Source organism: Ursus maritimus, unplaced genomic scaffold (assembly GCF_017311325.1).
Source record: "Ursus maritimus isolate PB19 unplaced genomic scaffold, ASM1731132v1 scaffold_19, whole genome shotgun sequence".
Taxonomy (NCBI): domain Eukaryota; kingdom Metazoa; phylum Chordata; class Mammalia; order Carnivora; family Ursidae; genus Ursus; species Ursus maritimus.
The window spans coordinates 26992451-27010949 of record NW_024424341.1 but is presented as its reverse complement, the minus strand read 5'-3'; the positions used below and the strand labels follow the sequence as shown (position 1 = coordinate 27010949).

At 46.9% G+C, this 18499-nt stretch overlaps 1 protein-coding gene across 2 annotated transcripts; it reads left to right on the top strand.

The window, feature by feature from the left end:
• Positions 1–2602: 2602 nt before the first annotated feature.
• MARVELD3 (MARVEL domain containing 3) lies at positions 2603–15123 on the top strand. 2 transcript variants are annotated; one of them, XM_008702530.2, is made up of 3 exons: positions 2603–2988; positions 5648–5775; positions 14486–15123. In XM_008702530.2, exons 1-3 carry the CDS (start codon positions 2603–2605, stop codon positions 15121–15123), a joined length of 1152 nt encoding a protein of 383 aa, XP_008700752.2. The 2 variants fall into 2 exon arrangements, with proteins under 2 accessions (XP_008700752.2, XP_040488951.1); XM_040633017.1 differs by lacking the exon at positions 14486–15123 and adding an exon at positions 9775–10464.
• The last annotated feature ends 3376 nt before the right edge of the window (positions 15124–18499 follow it).

Genomic DNA, 18499 nt, shown 5'->3' with positions numbered 1-18499 from the left:
AGTCAGTTAAGTGTCTGCCTTCAGCTCAGGTCATGATCCCAGAGTCCTGGGATCAAGACCTGTGTCGGGCTTCCTGCTCAGTGGGAAGCCTGCTTCTCCCTCTCCCTCTGCAGCTCTCTCTGCTTGTGTGCACGCACTCTCTCTCTCTCTGTCAAATAAATAAATAAAATCTTAAATTAAAAAAATAAATAAAATCTTAAATTAAAAAAAAAAGGAGTCATTTGTCCCCCCACCCCCAACAGCAAACCAATAAGTAGTGGATCAAGGTAGATACAAAACGAAACAAAATCAAGGGAAACAAAAAGGTGAGGTGGTAAGGGCATTGGTCTATTCAAAAAGAGGGTTCCAGGGGCCCAGAGGGAAGGCCTGAGAGAGGCAGCACTTTGCCACCTCACTAGCCATCCTGTGTCTACTTGTTCGCCAGGCCTCCTGGATGGTCACAGCTGTCCCAGGCTCAGAACAGGGTGCTGCTCACATAAATATTTGTTGGAAGCCCTCGGATTTGGCCCACAGTGCTTCTGCAGGATGACGTCTGGCAGGCAGACCTGGTGTTTTCACCCTCCTGGGTTTCCTCCTACCTCCCTCACCACGTCTTAATCCTTTCAGAGTTAGCTCTAAAGGTTAGCTTTCTCTGGGGCTCTGCCCAAGGTATTCCTCGGCATTCTAACTTCTTCCCTCCTTAGGTGAGTACCTTTATTCCCACAGAGCAACATCGTGCCCCGCCCCGACTCATTCATCTATCCCTTTGCAACTGGATGTCTACACTTGGATAAATCATAGCCACCTCAAATTTAGCATGTCCAAAATGGAACTTTCCACTTTTCCCCACACCCCGTTTCCTCCAGTCTTCCCACTTCAGTAAGTGGTTGCCTCCACCACCCTCACTCCCTCACACCCAATCCATCCATTAAGTTCTTCCTCCAACCACAACCCGGATCCACCCACTTATCACCAACAACTGAGCCACTATCTCCCCTTACTCAGGTTGCTTTGGCAACTTCCTAATTTATCTCCTGCCTCTACCCTTGGCTCCTTGTCATTCACCCTCTACACAAAAGCCAGAGTGGTTTTTTCAAACCATGAATCAGGGGTGCCTGGGTGGCTCAGTCAGTTAACTGTCGACTCTTGATTTTGGCTCAGGTCATGATCTCAGGGTCATGAGATCAAGCCCTTCCGGGCTTCATGCTGGGTGTGAAGCCTGCTTAAGATTCTCTCCCTCTCCCTCTGCACCTCCCCTGCCCCCCCCCAAATAAATAAATAATAAAACCGTAAATCAGAGCAACTCGCTCTCTTGCTCAAAACCCTTCAATGGTTTCCCACTACTTTCAGAATGAAAACAACTCTTCACTGTGGAGACCCTACACCACCTGCCTGCTCCACCTCTCAGCCTCATCCCATCCCCACTCATTCCCCTGAAACTTTTTGTCTCAGCTTTCTGCATTACCTAGCTTCTCTTTCAGGAACATTCTCTCAGCTATCCCCAAAGCTGTCTTCCAGGACTCAACTCAAAGGTCTCTTCTCAGATCTGCAGAAAGAAACCTGCCTTCCTTGAATGAACCATGAGAGACTATGGACTCTGGGAAACAAACTGAGGGCTTCAGAGGGGATGAGGGTGGGGGAATGGGATAGGCTGGTGATGGATATTAAGGAGGGCACGTATTGCATGGTGCACTGGGTGTTATACGCAAGTAATGAATCATGGAACTTTACATCAAAAACTAGGGATGTACTGTATGGGGACTAACATAATATAATAAAAAATATTATTAAAAAAAAAAAGAAAAGAAACCTGCCTTCCTGGTTAAATTTTAGACATTGTCTCTTTTCTTGGTTTAGCGCCATTTCTCTTTCCCCACACACACTAGAAGGGAAGCGCCACGCAATGAGAGTTCGCCACTGTATCTCCAGGGCCTGCTAGGGTAGGTGCTCACGTATATTTCTCTAAAGGATTAATTAACAGACGGCAGTTTTATATGTTTTTAAATATCCTTACTTGGCAAAAGGAAAAGCTGCCTATTCTGTGTGGTTAGTCATTAAAAAAGACGTTTATAAGCCGAGGACTGTTGCAGATGAACTGGCCTCAAGCCCCCTGAACAAACAGTTGTAAGGATAGCGGGAGACGGAGGAAGAAAGAACGGGCCAGCGGAGGTGGAGACGGCTGGGTGCTGGAGGGCCAGGAAAAATGGGTGAGTGACTGGATGGGCACGCGACAGGAATGCACACCCAAGGGGCTAGTAAAGTCCAGAGCTCGCTTCCCTATGCCACCCACCTTCCGGGGTCACTGAGAGGACGCTCCAGGGAAGATGAGGCGCGGCGGGCGCACGGCTGTCCGCTCCGCCGGGTACAGAGCAGCGAACCACCCGCTTCCGCAGCCCCCAGCCCCACACACTCTGCCCGCGCGCCTGCACGCAGACCACGCACAGCCGCGCCCCCTGCCGGCGCGTGCGCTCAGGTGAGCGCTCTCCGAGCCCGTCGCGCGGCTAGTGCGCGTGCGCGCAGGTGAGCGTCCCGCCCCCGCCTCCGGGCTTGGCCGCCTGCCCGGGAAACTTGTGGTGGATTGTTGCCCACGGGTCGCTCCCGGGCTGGGACACGGAAACGGGCCATGGAAGGTACGTCGGGGTCTCGCGAGCCCCGGGCCCGGCCGAGAGAGCGGGACCCAGACCGGCACCCCCGCCCGGACCGAGACCGCCACACAGAGCGACAGCGGGACCGACCCGGGGACCGGCGGAGGGAGAGAAACGGGGGCGAGCGGAGGGACGGGGACCGGGACAGGGGGAGGGACCGAGACCCTCGCCAGGACAGACACCGGATCGGGGACCTTCGCGCCGGTGAACAAAGAGTTTGGGAAAAGTCCGGCCAAAGCCGGACGCGGGAAGGACCCCGGAGGCCGACCTGGGACGCAGCCCCGCCCCCCTGGCCCGCGCCTTGGGAAACCCCGCAGCCGCCGCCCCAGAAGAAGGAGCGCTTCGGGCCCCGTGGACAAGCAAGGTGAGATGGGGCTGCGGGGCGCCCTGAGACCTGGGCACCCGGAAAGCCTGGGTCTGAGGCCCCCTTGCTCTGCTCCGGCTCCCCCAGGCTCCGTGGCCTAGGAAGCCGGCTTCAAGGAAGAAAGTGCCATTCCCCCCCCACACACACTTTTTCGTTCTTAGAGGTGACCCGGGAGGGAAGGAAAACCTTACGGTGCCCCCACTTCTTGATCCGAACCCAGTAACAAAGCAGAAACCACCTCTGTTACAGTGGCGGGGCGGGGGACCAGGTAAGGAGGAAGAGAGAACGACAGGAAAGGGAAGGCCTGGGAAGGAGTTTAGGTAGGTGGGGTTAACCTGAGGCTCCTCCCTGACCTCCTCCCACCCCACCCCACCCCACCCCGACGTGGCCACAGGACTGCCTCGTGGGACTTCAGACCCTTGTCCTGTGTTCCAAAACCACCTTCCAAAGTCCCGTCAGGTTAGCCCAATGAAGGGTTAATAGTTTAATCTGTAACCTCTCCCAGGAGTATATGCATTTTAAAACAGACAGCTGGGAGAAGCTACACTTTTAACCAAAGAACCAGATCTACCTAAAACTCCCCACCGAAGGGCAGAGATTGCCCACCGTTGTCAGTGAAGTCTTTCTGGACAGCCTCATTCAAACCTCCCTGAATGAACAAAGTGTGCTGTCCCTGCCTTTTTTCCATCGAACATTCCATCCAGCTCCACAAATATTACTGAATGCCCAGTTTATGTGCCAGGCCAACAAGGAGACAGGTACTGGAGTGATGACTGCCTTCAGGTTTTTGAAACCTACCCTCTTCTCTTTTTTTTTTTAAGATTTTATTTATTTATTTATTTGAGAGAGAGCACGAGTGCGCCCACAAGCAGGAGAAGGGGCAGAGGAAGAGGGGAGAAGCAGGCTCCCCGCTGGGCGGCGGGGAGCCTGCTGTGGGGCTCGTTCCCAGGACCTGGCGATCATGACCCAAGCTGAAGGCAGCCACTTAACTGACTGAGCCACCCAGGAGCCCCTGCCCTCTTCTCTAAAGGAGAGTCAGGCTCCTCTCTGCTGTAGGATTTAGAGGCTTAAGCTCAGTCTCCCTCCCTGTTGTGTCCACACAGCGGAAAAGCTGTTATCCTGAGCTTATGTTACATTATCTAAAACCAACTAGCTAAACTGTGACAAAGGTTGTGCCCAGATACATTCAAAGGCATGAGCTATTATTCATCCCTAACCAAGGCCACATTGCATTAGCAGCTCCAGAGCTACATTTTAGGTTTCCTTACAAACCAGTGTCCTGGTCCCCCCTCCCCTTCCCCAAGGTGAGCAAAGGGAATACTTTTGCTTTTTTGGCTCATAGCCAGTTGGTGGTTTGAAACCAAAGGACAATTTATTTCCACCTTTCCTCCACACAATAAGCTTTTATTTAATGGGCAGGATGGAGGGACAAGTGCTCCGTTACTTAATGGGTGAGATCTACTGACAGTGTCCACAGTCTGGTAGGAGACTGACATGATTTGGAAACAAACAGATTTGGAGAACAGATTCCCTCTCTGAGATCTGGAAGATTTCCTGAAGGACAGTGACCTCAAAGCTGAGTTCTGGAAAAGGAGCAAGAATGAGGGCACCTGGGTGGCTCAGTCGGTTAAGGTTAAGCGTCTGCCTCTGCTCAGGTCATGATCCCAGGGTCCTGGGATAGAGCCCTGCCTGAAGGCTTCCTGCTCATCAGGGACCCTGCTTGTCCCTCTCCCTCTGCCACTCCTCAACTAGTGCTCTCTCTCAAATAAATAAAATCTAAAAAAGAAAAGGAGAAAGAATGGGAAGACTGGGAGAGGAAATGAAAGGGGTTCAAAGCAAATAAATAGCTTCCACAGTGACCTAGAGCATGGGAGTGCAGGTCATCTTTTGGGGGGGCCGGGGGGAGAGGAGTGGTTCACTATGACTGGGTCCATGAGTGTGAGGTTGTGAGTGAAAAGAGATGAGCAAGGGCCTCCTGTGCTGTGCTGAAAGTTTGGACTTTATCCAAGGCCACAAGAGTTAAGGATTTCAAACCCAGGAGCTCCGTAATGAGAATAGCAGAAGGATCCCTGGTGCCCAGCAGGTAGAATGCAGCCCCCACCACTGCATCCCGGACAAAGCTCAGGATATGCTGGATAAAGGGGGGGAGGGAAGGAAAGTGCCAGAACTATCAAAGGAAGAGGGAGAGATAGGAAAACATCCAAAGTTGTCTCTATTACTCACATGCCTAGAGAATTATTGTGGATTCAGCCCTTTCCAAAGTAACAAGAGGAAGAGAATGCCAACCTGGGCATCGGAGTCTTGTGAACGTAAACTAGCTTTAAAGAAGCCTTGTCCATGCTGCACTGAAAAGTTAGGCTCACAAAGTTGGCTCCCGGCTACCTGGTTGGATAGTTCCCACAGGCGGGCAAACCAGCATCCAATCAGTGCTCAGAATTATAGGGTATGTGGCATGGTGGCTTAGCAGTGTTGGGCCAAGTGTTTGGATATCTTGTAGGGCCACCAAACCAGAGAATTCTCTGGAATATGAAATGCTGCAGCAAAATTTGTTTCTGTTCTGCACGTCTCTTTAACGCCAGCATGAGATGTTCAGGTTTCTTATACTGAACAAGCTACTGAGTTTGAAGCCCTTAATGGCCATGTCTGTTTTCGGTTATAGTGAACCCACTTCAGGGAGATACCTGCCCTCGAACCCCAGGTCTGGACTGGAGGAAGTGGAATATTACCAGTCAGAAGCTGAAGGGCTCCTGGAATGCCATAAATGCAAATACTTGTGCACTGGGAGAGGTGAGCCTTTTGGGAGGCATTTGACCATTTATGTTTGCTGATGGTTCTGGAACGGGTCTGAGCTAATGAAGTAAGAATTCAAAGAGACTTTCCTTTTGGGTTCCTAGCATTTTCATTTCTAAAACTGCATGAGGTTCTCATTCCCTGCCCCCCCCCCCAAAAAAAAACTGTAGGCACTGGGTGGCACAGCGGTTAAGCGTCTGCCTTCGGCTCAGGGCGTGATCCTGGCGTTATGGGATCGAGCCCCACATCAGGCTCCTCCGCTATGAGCCTGCTTCTTCCTCTCCCACTCCCCCTGCTTGTGTTCCCTCTCTTAAAAACTGTAGGCACATCTGAAAGGTACAGCTCGATTTCCGGTGCTTGTCTTCAAATATCTGGCGAGGCAAGCAGCGATGCTTGCGGGCTTCAGCTTCCAGGTGGGACTGCAGGGAGAACCAGCTATGAGTGGCCAGCTGTGGGAGGGCTGAGTTGGAGATAGAAAGCCACCTGGAGGGGGCAGCCTGGTAGCAGTTCATACCACAGGATGTCTTTTAAAATTTGTTGACTGAGATCCATAGTAAGAAACCTATCTTACATGAAGACCGAAGTTCATACACATACACACACGTTGTAAAACGGTACTTACCTTATTAGATACCAGCTACGTGGGTAATTTCTATTCTACCCTGTTTCACTGAGAACAGACAAACAAAAAAACAGTTATTAGAACGTGCATGGTTTGCAGAACATGTAAATAATATCATGTGTCAGCTCCAAATGTGGTGCCCAGAGTTCCCATCCAAGCATTAGTCCCTGGCCTTGCCAGCAATGAAGAAAATCTGGTTTGCCAGGGTGAGCTGAGCCCTTGTGGCTCACGTGATTTGGTGAGAGATTTTTCTAGGCTGCATATGACTAAGGGGGAAAACTTCTCAGCCTAAGGGAGAGAAATCAAGGAACTTGTACCTGAAAATGTATCATAGGATGATTCCAGTAATGCACATGATTATGGGATTCTCCGGAACTTCCGTTAAAGAGTTCTAAGCAATCCGGGTACAGGAATCTGCACTCTCGTTTACATTTATTGGCACAACCTCATTGCTTCTAATTCACTCGATAATTCCTAAAGCTCAGAGAGGTACAGTAAAATACCCAAAGCCACAAAGCTGTTATGTGGAAGAGCTGGAATGGAAACTCAGAGCCTAATTCTAAGACCTGAAATGGTTTACTTACTTGACCTTTTTTTTTTTTTCTTGATGATAAAAATAATAGGAATAAGCCAGAAGCTGGGTTAACAGGTTTCTCAGAAGTATGTTTTCCTGTCTGATTATTTTACCAAGAGGAGAGGGCCTGACCGAAACACACCTTGATTTAGCTTTGACTGCTTCTGGCTATTTGGCTTTGGACCTAGAGATCATTTCTGAGTCAAGATAGTGAAAGGCTGGTTTACCAGTCAGAAGCTAACCTTGGAGGGCTTATAAAGAACTCTGGATGTGCCAAGACCCACATCAGTACACAACATGGTGTTGTGTTGAGAGAAACAGCCATTGAACACCAGGAACTTGTCTCCAGCAGGAAATGCAGGCCTGGATAAAGGTCACCCAAAGATTTTCAGCCCTATCTTAAGAGTAGATCTTTTGTGACTTCTTTTCCTTATCAGTGAAATCATGTCCTCTTCCAGCAAACTGGTGGAAGTGGGAGGCAGCTGTGGCCCTCTCTGACTTCCTCAGGAGACCCCGAAGTTTGGCGGTGAGTCATGCTTTGGAAGTTCAGTGGAACAGTCAGGACACTGACGGGAAGGGATGGGTCCCACATTTACTTCCGTGCAAGTCCCCTCAGATACTAAAGTCTTGAGGGGCTGAGGCTAAAGATCAGATAAAAAGCAAGTACAGCTGTCCCTGGGTGCATATCGGATCACCAGGGGATCCTGCGTGTGTACAGGTTGTGCTCATTTATTATTTGGAGGGACGGGTGAGGAGTTGCAGGTTCCCTGGGAAGAAGGTGCATTTCCTGCTCCCCTCCTTGGCTCCCTGACTTGTTTGGAACAGTTTCTTTTTTGCCTTTGTTCTTTTTTCTCCCCTTCGACTGACAATGCTCACATCATGATGTTTGCATTCATCTTGTAGCCTGAATTATCTCCCCAGCCCTGATTGTTCTTTCTTGGTTCTATTAAAGCTACAACAGGAACAAGGGGTTGTAGGTGCCCTACCCTTCCCACACTGTATTAAGAAATATATATATATACACACATATACATATTAAGAAATATATATATATATACACATATATATATGTATATATGTGTGTGTGTGTATATATATGTATATATACATATATATATAGTTGTCCCCATACAGTAAGACATTGGGAAAACCCTAAATGTCCTTTACCCTGGAAATCGTTTAAATTTCTTGTGGTATTCTGTAGATCCTCTAAAAATATGAAGTATATTTATATTTGCTGAGATAGAAAAAAATGTTCATACTATATTCTTAAGTGAAAAAATAGGTTATATAATAGTAGATAGAGTAGGACCTGTTCTTCACCTTAAAGCAAATAACAGCAAAAATTATGCATATGTGACAAAAGTCCAGAAGAAAAAATAATGGTCACAGTGGTTATATTTTTAAATAGTTGGAATTTAGGTAATTATTACATGATGCTTTTGTCCAAATTTTATTTTTTTACCATCAGTATATACTACTTTCCTGATTAAAGAAAACAATAATGCTCTCTGCGTTTTGGGGGAAAACTGAAGAACGTAAAGACAATACTTGAGGGTCTCTCATTCCCATTGGAGGGGTGTAGATGTAACACAGCTCCATACGTAAACCAGTTGGACCCAGGCACCAAGTCTGGTTCTCTAAACACCAGGGAGCTGGTGACCGTCTACTCCGAGTCAGAGGACCTACCAGAACGATGCCAGCATATACAATTTCTAGCTTAGAAACACCCAGCTTAACAGAATCCTGAGAAAAAGAAGCCACACACACAAGAGTACATAACTATATGATTCCATTTACATGAAATTCTAGAAAGGCCAGCCTAATTCCTAATGGCAGAAAGCAGATCAGTGATTGAGGAGGAGGGTGAGGGTCCACAAACGGTCTCTTGGGGAACTTTCTGGGCAGATGGAGATGTTCTGTATCTTGACTCCGATGGCGTGGCAAATATGTTTGTCAAAACTCAACAAGGGGTACGCTTGACACAGGTCATTCTGTTTCCTATCTCAATGAAGTTGATTTTAAGGAAAGCAGCCAGATTTGGTGGAAAAGCTGGAGCTCTTTCCTTGTCCAAGACAAAGAAGCCAAGGGTCCCCGAGAGAACCTAGCCCTGCGAAAATATCACAGCCCAGATTTGCTCTTTAGGAAAACTAAAGAAAACAAAGTTAAATTGTAAAACAGACTTACTGAGTTGAAATCTAAGAACAATGAAGCCAATTATGTTTTTTTAATTCAGTAAGCCTTGTGGGTTTAATTAATTTAATCTTTCCTTTTTCCAATATATGTGAGACACGGTTAACATTTTGATGTAAAACTTCCATGCTTTTTTCCGACTTCATTGTGTTTTTTAAGCTCTATGTTATTTCCTTCAAACTTGGAGAAGTTTCCTCTTTCAAACTGAAGCAAGCCACAAAACATATCTAAAGAGGAGATTACTCTTTCTTAGTCTCTTTGGCAGGGAAGGGCTGGGGCAGAGAATGTTTTTGCCTTCCATAAGGATGCCTCTTTCTGGTTGGGAGCTGGCCTGATTTCTCCCACCATCTTCCTGCACCCCAGCAGGGGCAGGCTGTCTTGAGAGTTACTCTTTTTGGCTCCGAGTACCTCCAACAGCATTTCCAGAGCCCACAGTGTCCTGCTCCCATCTCATGCCCCTCACACAGCTGGGGCAGCTCGGGACTCCCAGGGCAGAATGCAGAGCCAGCAGTGGTGTGCGCTACCACAGGAAAGAGGAGCACCGAGGCGGAAGTCTCCAAGTACGAAATAGCACCTCCCAGAATGGTAACACGCCCTTCTTTTGCAGCCTGCTGCCAGATGCTGGAGGTGCTCCTGAACTTGTTGATCCTGGCCTGCAGCTCTGTGTCTTACAGTTCCACAGGGGGCTACACGGGCATCACCAGCCTGGGGGGCATTTACTACTACCAGTTCGGAGGTGCTTACAGTGGTTTCGAGGGTGCTGACGGGGAGAAAGCACAGCAGCTGGATGTCCAGTTCTACCAGCTGAAGCTGCCCACGGTCACTGTGGCGATGGCCTACGGCGGAGCCCTCATGGCCTTCTGCTGCCTCCTCATTATCCTGGGCGTCCTGCGGGTACCATGGCACTGCCCCCTGTGGCTGCTGATTGAAGGCTTGTTGGACGTGCTCATCGCAGGGGCCTACATCCCTGCTCTGTACTTCTATTTCCACCACCTCTCGGCTGCCTACGCGTCTCCGGTGTGCAGAGAGAGGGAGGCGCTGTACCAGAGCAAAGGGTACAGTGGCTTCAGCTGCAGTTTCCACGGGGGAGATATAGGAGCTGCAATCTTTGCTGCCCTGAGCATTGGGCTCTTTGCTCTGGGGGCTGTGCTGGCCATCCGTGGTTACCGGAAGGTCAGGAAGCTGAAAGAGAAGCCTGCAGAGATGTTGGACTTTTAGGCTTTTTAAGCCGTCCTGCCAAATGTCAGCGGTGGAAGTTACTCTGAACCACTGTCTTTCATGGAATACTTGGCCATGGACTTGCCGGCACTTGGAGTGATCCTGGGGGAAGTTCTGGGTTACACGGAGCGTCGTTCTCTGAGGTACTAAGTTCTAAAGTCCTCTGTTGGTGAGCGAGGAACCAAAAGTGTTGAAACAAAACGAAACTGGAGGTCAGGACCCATGAGGAAAAGGCACGGGCTGCAGCAAAATGCACTTTTGATTAGCTCAAGGGAGATAACCACGTGAATCTGAAGAACCTTATCTTCAGGGTTCCTGGAAAGCCATGTACACCGGAGACAAGATTTCAGCTTGAATTTTTCTAAATATAACTGTCTCAAGCAGATGAACCCCAAAGTTTTTCCACACTGAGGTCTCAGATCCTTCACTCCCTTAATGCTCTGGATGCAGGGTGTAGGGACGCCGGGAGACTGCCTGTGGGTCGGAGGTAGGCGTGGGCCGAGCAAAGAGCAATCATATTCATTCACTGGGCTGCAAAGAAGCTATTCTAACAAGCCCCTTACAAAGTGGCCTTGAAAACTCAATAAGTGTTTTGTACCTCTTGTAAATGTACCATTGTATGAAGAATTAAACCCAACATCTGGAATTCAGAATCCATCCAGAATAAAAGAATGTAAAATCTTTCCCAATGGAAGAATACTACTTTTGGCCAGCCAACTTCATGGGTTCTTACTGCATGTTAAATTACAACTTCTGGAACATTACAATATATTCTTGGTACAAGTGAATATGTTCTTTGCTTTACATGAATCCAGTAAAAGTCCAAAGAAAAATTTTAACTTGGAGGTGATGCTTCTCTTTACAACACATTTATAACAGTATTCCTAAGCTTAAATACAGGGAACTTGTCACATTTAAAAGGTGAGTTCCATTTGGGTTTAGAAAATGAAATAATTTCCTATCTATCATCAGTTTCTTAAAGAATACATAAGAAAGCATGAAGAGTATTTGCTTCTGGAGAGAAGGAGATTTTATTTTCCATTTTAGCATAGCTTGACTGCACATTTGTTTTATTTTAGATAAATTAAAAAATTGATTTGCTCCCCTCTTTTTTCACATTTACATGCAAAGGTAGAAGTAGATGTATAATTAAGCAGTGTATTACGTGATCGGCCACAAAACGAGCCTCACCCGGAAGGATCCCGTTGATAACAAAAATCTCACGTCTGTTTCGGGCTCCACTTCTGTCTCCAGAGCGCTCTGCTCTCTTTCCAGAGACTTGTCCCATCTCACCATCGAGACAGACTGCTGGCTCTGGCAGTCACTCTTGTTCTCTTCTGAGAGCTACGAATCTTTCTGACTAACAGGAAGGGTGGGAATACGTGAGCCTGGGGGCACCTGGGTGGCTCCGTCGGTAAAGCGTCTGCCTTCAGCTCAGGTCATGATCTTGGCGTCCTGGGATTGAGCCCCTGCTCAGTGGGGAGTCTGCTTCTGCCTCTCCCCCTGCTTGTGCACTTGCTCTCTCTAGTAAATAAATAAAATCTTTTTAAAAAGGAAAAAAGGAAACATATGAGCCTGTTTGATATTAATAGCCAAGCCAGGCCTGGTACTGTGATGATACTCAGTGGCCATATTCCTTCAGCAGACCCAGTAGCACTGGACCCGGCGACAGACCATTATTTCTCTCAACTGTCGTAGCCAATGGGGTAGGTGACAAGATCTAGCTTTATTTCGTTTCAGCCCAGCAGATACACACATGGATCATGACTCCACTGTTTTGGCAGAATCTGTCCCAGAAGGAAGCGCGCAGCTCTCCCCATCTTGTAGCAGGACAGTATTCCTATCTCCCTTTGGGAGGGTGAGACGTTAACATGCTTGCAGAAGAAAAACCAGGACAGAGAAGGGTATTGGATGTACGGCAAAACTGCTCCCCCTGAATTAGAGTGATGTTTGGGCCAATTCATTTGCTCTGCTATGGGGAGCAAGTGGCCAGTCCCTTACTGCGCCTGGGTGGTGAGTGGGCAGTTCTGATCTGATTGCTATTTTCAGATTTAAATTAGAGGAATGTAGCTCCTCAACTATCAGAGCCTTTGGCTGCTGCATCCCCCAGACCTCCTAGGAATTCGTGTAGGCCCAGCAGGAGATAGGATCAGCAAGCCCAGGAGCTCGTGCCTCAGTTTGTTAGAGAGACTGGTGTTTCGCTGCCCCATTTTTAAATGTTGTGGTACTCCCTAGTGTATTAGCGAGGCTTCCCGATTTCTGGGAAACCACACTTCTCATAATTTGTCCCATTTCTTAAATCTCTCACTAAGCCCCTTCCATTGTATAAACATTACTGAGTAGCATCACCATCCACTGGCATTAACATTTTATGATGTTCCAAACATTTACATTCATTGGGGCCTCACCCCGGCCCCGCGGGTAAGACAGGCAGGCACATCCTTCCTTTGTCAGATGAAGTGTGTGAGGCCTCGAGTCAGTGACTGGGGCAAGATCACTGGCAGCGAAGTATGGGGATGTGAGCCTGGCATTCCCACTCTAGGTTCATATAATTTTCTCTTAGTTCTCATCTCTGAACCCTGGAGCATGACAGGAGACATTCTTCTAGAAGTATGCCTGAGCAGAGGCCAGGGCCTCTGTCAGTGATGAATGAAAGCTGACCTTGGACAAGATTATTCAGTCTCCATTCACCTGTTGGTTCCTTAAATTCATAAGAAACCCCCAGTGAACAGCCTATGTGTCCCATCAGCTGAATAGACTGGTCCATCCACACAGTGGCATTGGAGCCCACATAACAAAGTCTGTGGACACCGTGGGAGTGGATCTGAAAACATCTCCAAGAATAGTAAATGAACGAGACTCAGAGCAGTGTATGTGGTATGCTTCCTGGTGAAAAAAGCAGAGAAAGGGGGTGAAATGCAGATTTGAGTCTGCTTTTATTTGCATAAAGGAACACTGGAAAGTTATATTAGGAAATAATGAAAGTGGGTGGGGGCTGAGAACAGGACGGACAGGGACAGGAGTGATTTTACTCAGTGTATTCCATTTTATGTCATTTTTTTAGTTTTAAAAAAACTTTAAAATTTGAAATAATTATAGATTCACGAAATGTTAACAAAACTAGGACAGAGATCTTGCGCGTCCTCTACCTGTTTTCCCCAGTGCTTCCATCTTGCATAAGCAAGAGTGCGGCACCGTCAGCAGGACACTAACGACGCGGAGCAGTGGATTCCACCAGCTTTACTGCGGTCTTGTCTAGGTGTATGCACACTTCCATGCAGTTCGGTCGTGTGTACATTGATGTCACCATCACCACGATCAACTGCAGAACTGTTCTATCCTCAGGCGTTGCTAGGGCTCCCCCAAATCCCCCCATCTGCCGACAACCATGGGTCTGTGCTTGCTCTCCATAATTGTGTCATTTTGAGACTGTTACATAAATGGAATCATAGAGTGTATAACCTTTGAGACTGGCTTTTTCCTGCTCATCAAAAATTCTCTTGAGAGCCATCCACGTGGTTGCGTGTCTCCGCAGCTCCTTCCCTTTGACCACTGAGTCAAGTTTTCTGTGGTATGGATGTACCTGACAGCTAGCCCATCGCCTGCAGGACATCTGGGTTTCTGATATGAGGCTATGGCAGATAAAGCTACTGTGAGCTTTCATGTACACGGTTTTGTGTAGACTTTTAGTTTTCGTTTCTTTAGGATAAATGCTCCAGGAGTCCAGTCACAGGGTCACATGGTAAGCGTATGTTTCATTTTTTTAAGAAACTGACAAAATTTTTTCCAGAATGGCATTTTGTTTTTCGAACATATGAATATTAAAAAAAAAAAAAACAAAAACTGGGGTGCCTGTCTGCCTCAGTTGGTAGAACACGTGACTCTTGATCTCAGCGTCATGAGTTCGAGCCCCACATGGGGCATGGAGCCTAGTTAAAAATATATACATACATAAATTTAAAAAACAAGCACCAAGGATGTTAATGTTGAATCGGACTGCATCCTTAAAATCAGGGCACCGGTGGTACTTCTCGAGTCGGACATAGAGTTTTCCCAGGTGAGTGATGTCAGTGTTAAATCCCAAATCTCTCTCCTCCTAGGTGTGGTACAGATAGTGGAGGTGATACTGAATGGGATGGTTCTCATGTGTGTCGTGGCGTCCTACTTTGTCCTTGCTGGATTCACTGCCAGCTTTACCAGTGGCGGCGGCTTTGGGAACAACTACTACTCACCATTTGAGGGCACCGAGCTGGAGCAGGTTCGGCAGCTGGACCAGAAGTACACAGTCCTCCGGGCACCCCTGATCTACGGGGGCGTGGCTGTGTCTCTGGGGCTGGGTGTCCTCACTATGAGTGTTTTACTCCAAGGAGCCAAAAGTCTCACCGAACTGTCAGGGAAGTGGCTCCTCCTGGAGGCCGCCTTCAGCCTCCTCGCGGCACTGAGCTACGGCGTCGGCATTGGCATTTACCTCCACGTGGCCTTGCAGATCAATTCCACAGACACTTGCAGAGCTCGAGCGAGTCTCTATGCCCGCAAGGGTCTCACCTGGATGAACTGCCAGCTGGCAGGCACGGATGGGGCGGCAGCCACCTTCGCCTGTCTCCTGGTGGTGATGTATGGTGCCAGCGTGGTGCTGGCCCTGCGGAGCTACCGGGAACAGAAGCATTACAAAGACAGCCAAGCACAGCACAGCAGTTACAGCGACGCACCCCAATACCTGTGGTCGGGAACACTCTGAGACCTTCTCGAACCTAAGTGGCAACCCACCTCCCTTGTTTCTCTCAAAAAGAGGGGTCTTTTCAAATGACCCATTAGACAACTGTGGTTTTCACATACTTGAGTTTATAAATGGCCCTGTTGGTACCAGTGTAGAGCTCGATGATCATCTCAGTTTTCTATCAAAAAGTCTTTGTTGGCTGAGAACTTAAAAAAGAAAATCTCCACCCTTTACCACAAAGAGCAACATCAGCAGTCTGGAGACACCCCTGCAGTGTGGCTCTATTAGGGATGGTAAGATCATGATGATGCATAACTAAGGAGCCAGAGAAATTCGGAGAGAGAGAGGAGACCTACACCACAGCGGTAGCAGGCCCAGTGCTACAGTGGAAATACCCTGCGTTTCGTAACTACTTAAAGTCACCAAAAGAAACATGCCATTGCTCCCCGTATTTGGTCCCAGGGGAATGATTTTAAAGCAGTTGTATGATTGAATTCTAAATGAGTAATTATATTCCGACTCTCCTAGAAGGAAGCCACCATGATTGTCTGGGTCCCAGGGAGCCTTCCTCCCTCCAAGATGGAGGCAGGACTCCCAATACACGAAGGGAGATGCCGGTAGCATGCGTGTTGCTCCTCAGGATTCCTGCAGTCAGGCTAGGAGAAAAGGGTTTTGCCAACATTCCAAGTTCCTTTTTTTTGTTGCAAGTCATTCATTTGGATTTACTTTTTCCTAAGATATGTTATAATTTTCTTAAATATGAGGCTTTCCAGAGAAATAAAATTCATGAACTTCTTAAATGCATTATTCAACTGATTTCAAAAATAGAACAGTTAATTTTACTAGACTACAAGGGCTTATTGGAGGCTTCCCCTTTCTGCCTTTCCTGACAGTGCCCTCCAGAGTAGGCCTGCAAAGGCAGCTTGTGATCTCTCATGACCCTGGATTGTTTTCATAATGTAATAGATCATTAACACTGAATATTAAAAATAAAGTTCTTTCATTTATTTTAACTCAAGTTTTATAGCTGTTCTTACGCTTTACGACCAGTCTCAGATTTTCAGTTCATGTCGAACGCACCTCAGAATACACACGCTCTTATCATAAAGTTTTTCCCTAATTGCCCTCTTGCTTTTCAAGAGCTGGTCCTTTTTTTTCCTGTAATATCACAGTTTTATTATAAATGAGGTTAAACTATTAATTAAATTTTTAGTACATTTCTAAAAACAATCTATTTCCACAATGCAATTCTGACATCAATTTGAGATTCTCTAATTTCTAGTTAGTAAGAAACCAGCAAACATAAGCCTCTTTCAACATGTACCAAAATGGCTGTTGAAAGAAAATTAAGTCAGTGTCATTTTCCCCCTCTGCACCCTCCAACTGCTCTCCTCCCTGGAACATACTACCTCTCATCTCCTCTCCAATCCTTCCAACAGCTGTTTCTTACAGAACCTATCCAACCTGAAAGGTCAAAACTAGACCTCATACAGAAATGGGAAAATATCTAATTCTACTTCTATAAAAAGTAAAGCCTGGAGGAAAACAATCAACTGAGAATCTACATTATTGGATTAACATACCAACACTTTGCCACAGAAAGTTACTTCCACTGTTCCCCTCAGCCTTGAGACAGTGGCCAAAGTCCCCCAGTTTTCACTGAGTGGTAGACAGGATGTTTAACGGCAGCAAAAATCAAACAACCCATTCATTCCTCACCCCCAGAAAAGAATATCCTCCCCACCCCCAACTATTCTCACCTAGTGTTCTTCCCTGAGACGTCCCTGTGAGAGCTTTACCTATGTCTGGGTCTTACACTTGGTAAAATGGGAACTCTGGCCCATTTAGACCCCAACGCCATGCCCAGGGCAGCTACGCTACTGCTCCAGAGATTCCCCTCCAACTGAGGGATCGGAGTCCACCCGTCACTGTAATCATAACCTTCCACCTGTGGAGTTTCGTCATGTCCAAAGGCTTGAGCAAACCTCGTCTTATTTACTACCGCTTGTCTGATAGGCAAGTCAGGATTTATTGTTCACTTGTTACAGATGAGTAGATGAAGTTTCGAGAGGGTTAAGTGGCTTCCCTAACAGCTGACATTTTGTTGACTGCTCACCATATGCCAGGCCCAGTACTGGGCTAAGGCAGCATTTGCACCATCTCATTCAAGCTCACAACTAACTCCTGGGAGGGTTAGTATTATTTCCATTTAGCAGTTGAGGAAAACAGAGTCTTAGGTTATTTAACTTGCCTAAAGTCAAATCTTTTTTTTTTTGTAAGAGAGGGAGGGAAAGGCAGAGGGAGAGGGAGAGAGAATCTTAAGCAGGTTCCATGCCCAGCGTGGAGCCTGATGTGGGGCTTGATCTCACAACCCTGAGATCATGACCTGAACCGAAATCAAGAGTTGGATGTTTAACCGACTGAGCCACCCAGGTGGCCCTAGTCAAATCTTTTAAGTAGTAGAGACTTACCCAATATGTTCAGAACATGTTCTGAGAGACTAACGCACTCTTGTGGCTTTTGGTGTAGCAGGGACTATCACACGAAGCAGAGAACACATTCAGAGGACTTGACGTCTGCCGCCCTGGAAGAGGGAGGGGAGTGTCTCAGAGAACTGAGCCACTAAAGCATATAGATGGTGGCTCTGAGCACAGCACATTGAAAGTGCTCAGTGAACAGCTGCTGCACCACGGTTTTAAAATGTTCATGCTGCTCGATGAGGAGGAGACCTGCAAATGATTTCAACTTGGCTTTTAGTTAGAGAAACTTAATCTTACTTCGGAGTCCAGCGATTATGCGAGACAACCAGTGGGGGCGGGGCGGTGGTGAGGAGATAATTTAGAGGCTTAACTGGATTTTGAGTATTTTGTGAGTCAAAGCGCACTCCTACATCTGAAGTTCTGACACCAAACCCTTAACATTAGGACAAACACGACAGCTAGATTATCCAATTGGCTCTTCTGTGTCATCTCCAGCTCTATGATTTAGGAGCTATCAATTACTTAACAATTGAGTTTCTTCTGGTCAGCTAACAGCCTGCATGCAAGTAAGAACTGTTTCCTGTCTTTAGGATTTATTTAAACATAGAAGTCAAGTCAGAATATGTTTCTTAACATAAAAAATCTTTATTGCTATTTCAGCTTAAGAGGTGATCAAAAATATTTATTCTTGCCTTAGCTCATAGCTTCATAGTGTCATGGAATGTGGTTTCATTTATCTTTCTCTAAAGCAAAAGAAAAAAAGAAAAAAAAGGGCAAAAAAAAAAAAATCCTAAATGTGCTTTTGGTTAAGAAACTAATTCTATATACAAGTTAGAGAAAATTACAGTTTCATGCCAAAATAAAGTATTTATAAAATAACAGGTATTCCATTTTAAAACAAAGCCATGAAAAAGATA

What these genes read in the sequence shown, in the direction of transcription:
- MARVELD3 (XM_008702530.2), top strand. Translation starts at nt 2,603, where the DNA reads ATGGAAGGTACGTCGGGGTCTCGCGAGCCCCGGGCCCGGCCGAGAGAG. An exon ending in GGGCCCCGTGGACAAGCAAG is followed by an intron (nt 2,989 to 5,647) that starts GTGAGATGGGGC and finishes TTTCGGTTATAG; the next exon opens with TGAACCCACTTCAGGGAGAT. An exon ending in ATACTTGTGCACTGGGAGAG is followed by an intron (nt 5,776 to 14,485) that starts GTGAGCCTTTTG and finishes CTCTCCTCCTAG; the next exon opens with GTGTGGTACAGATAGTGGAG.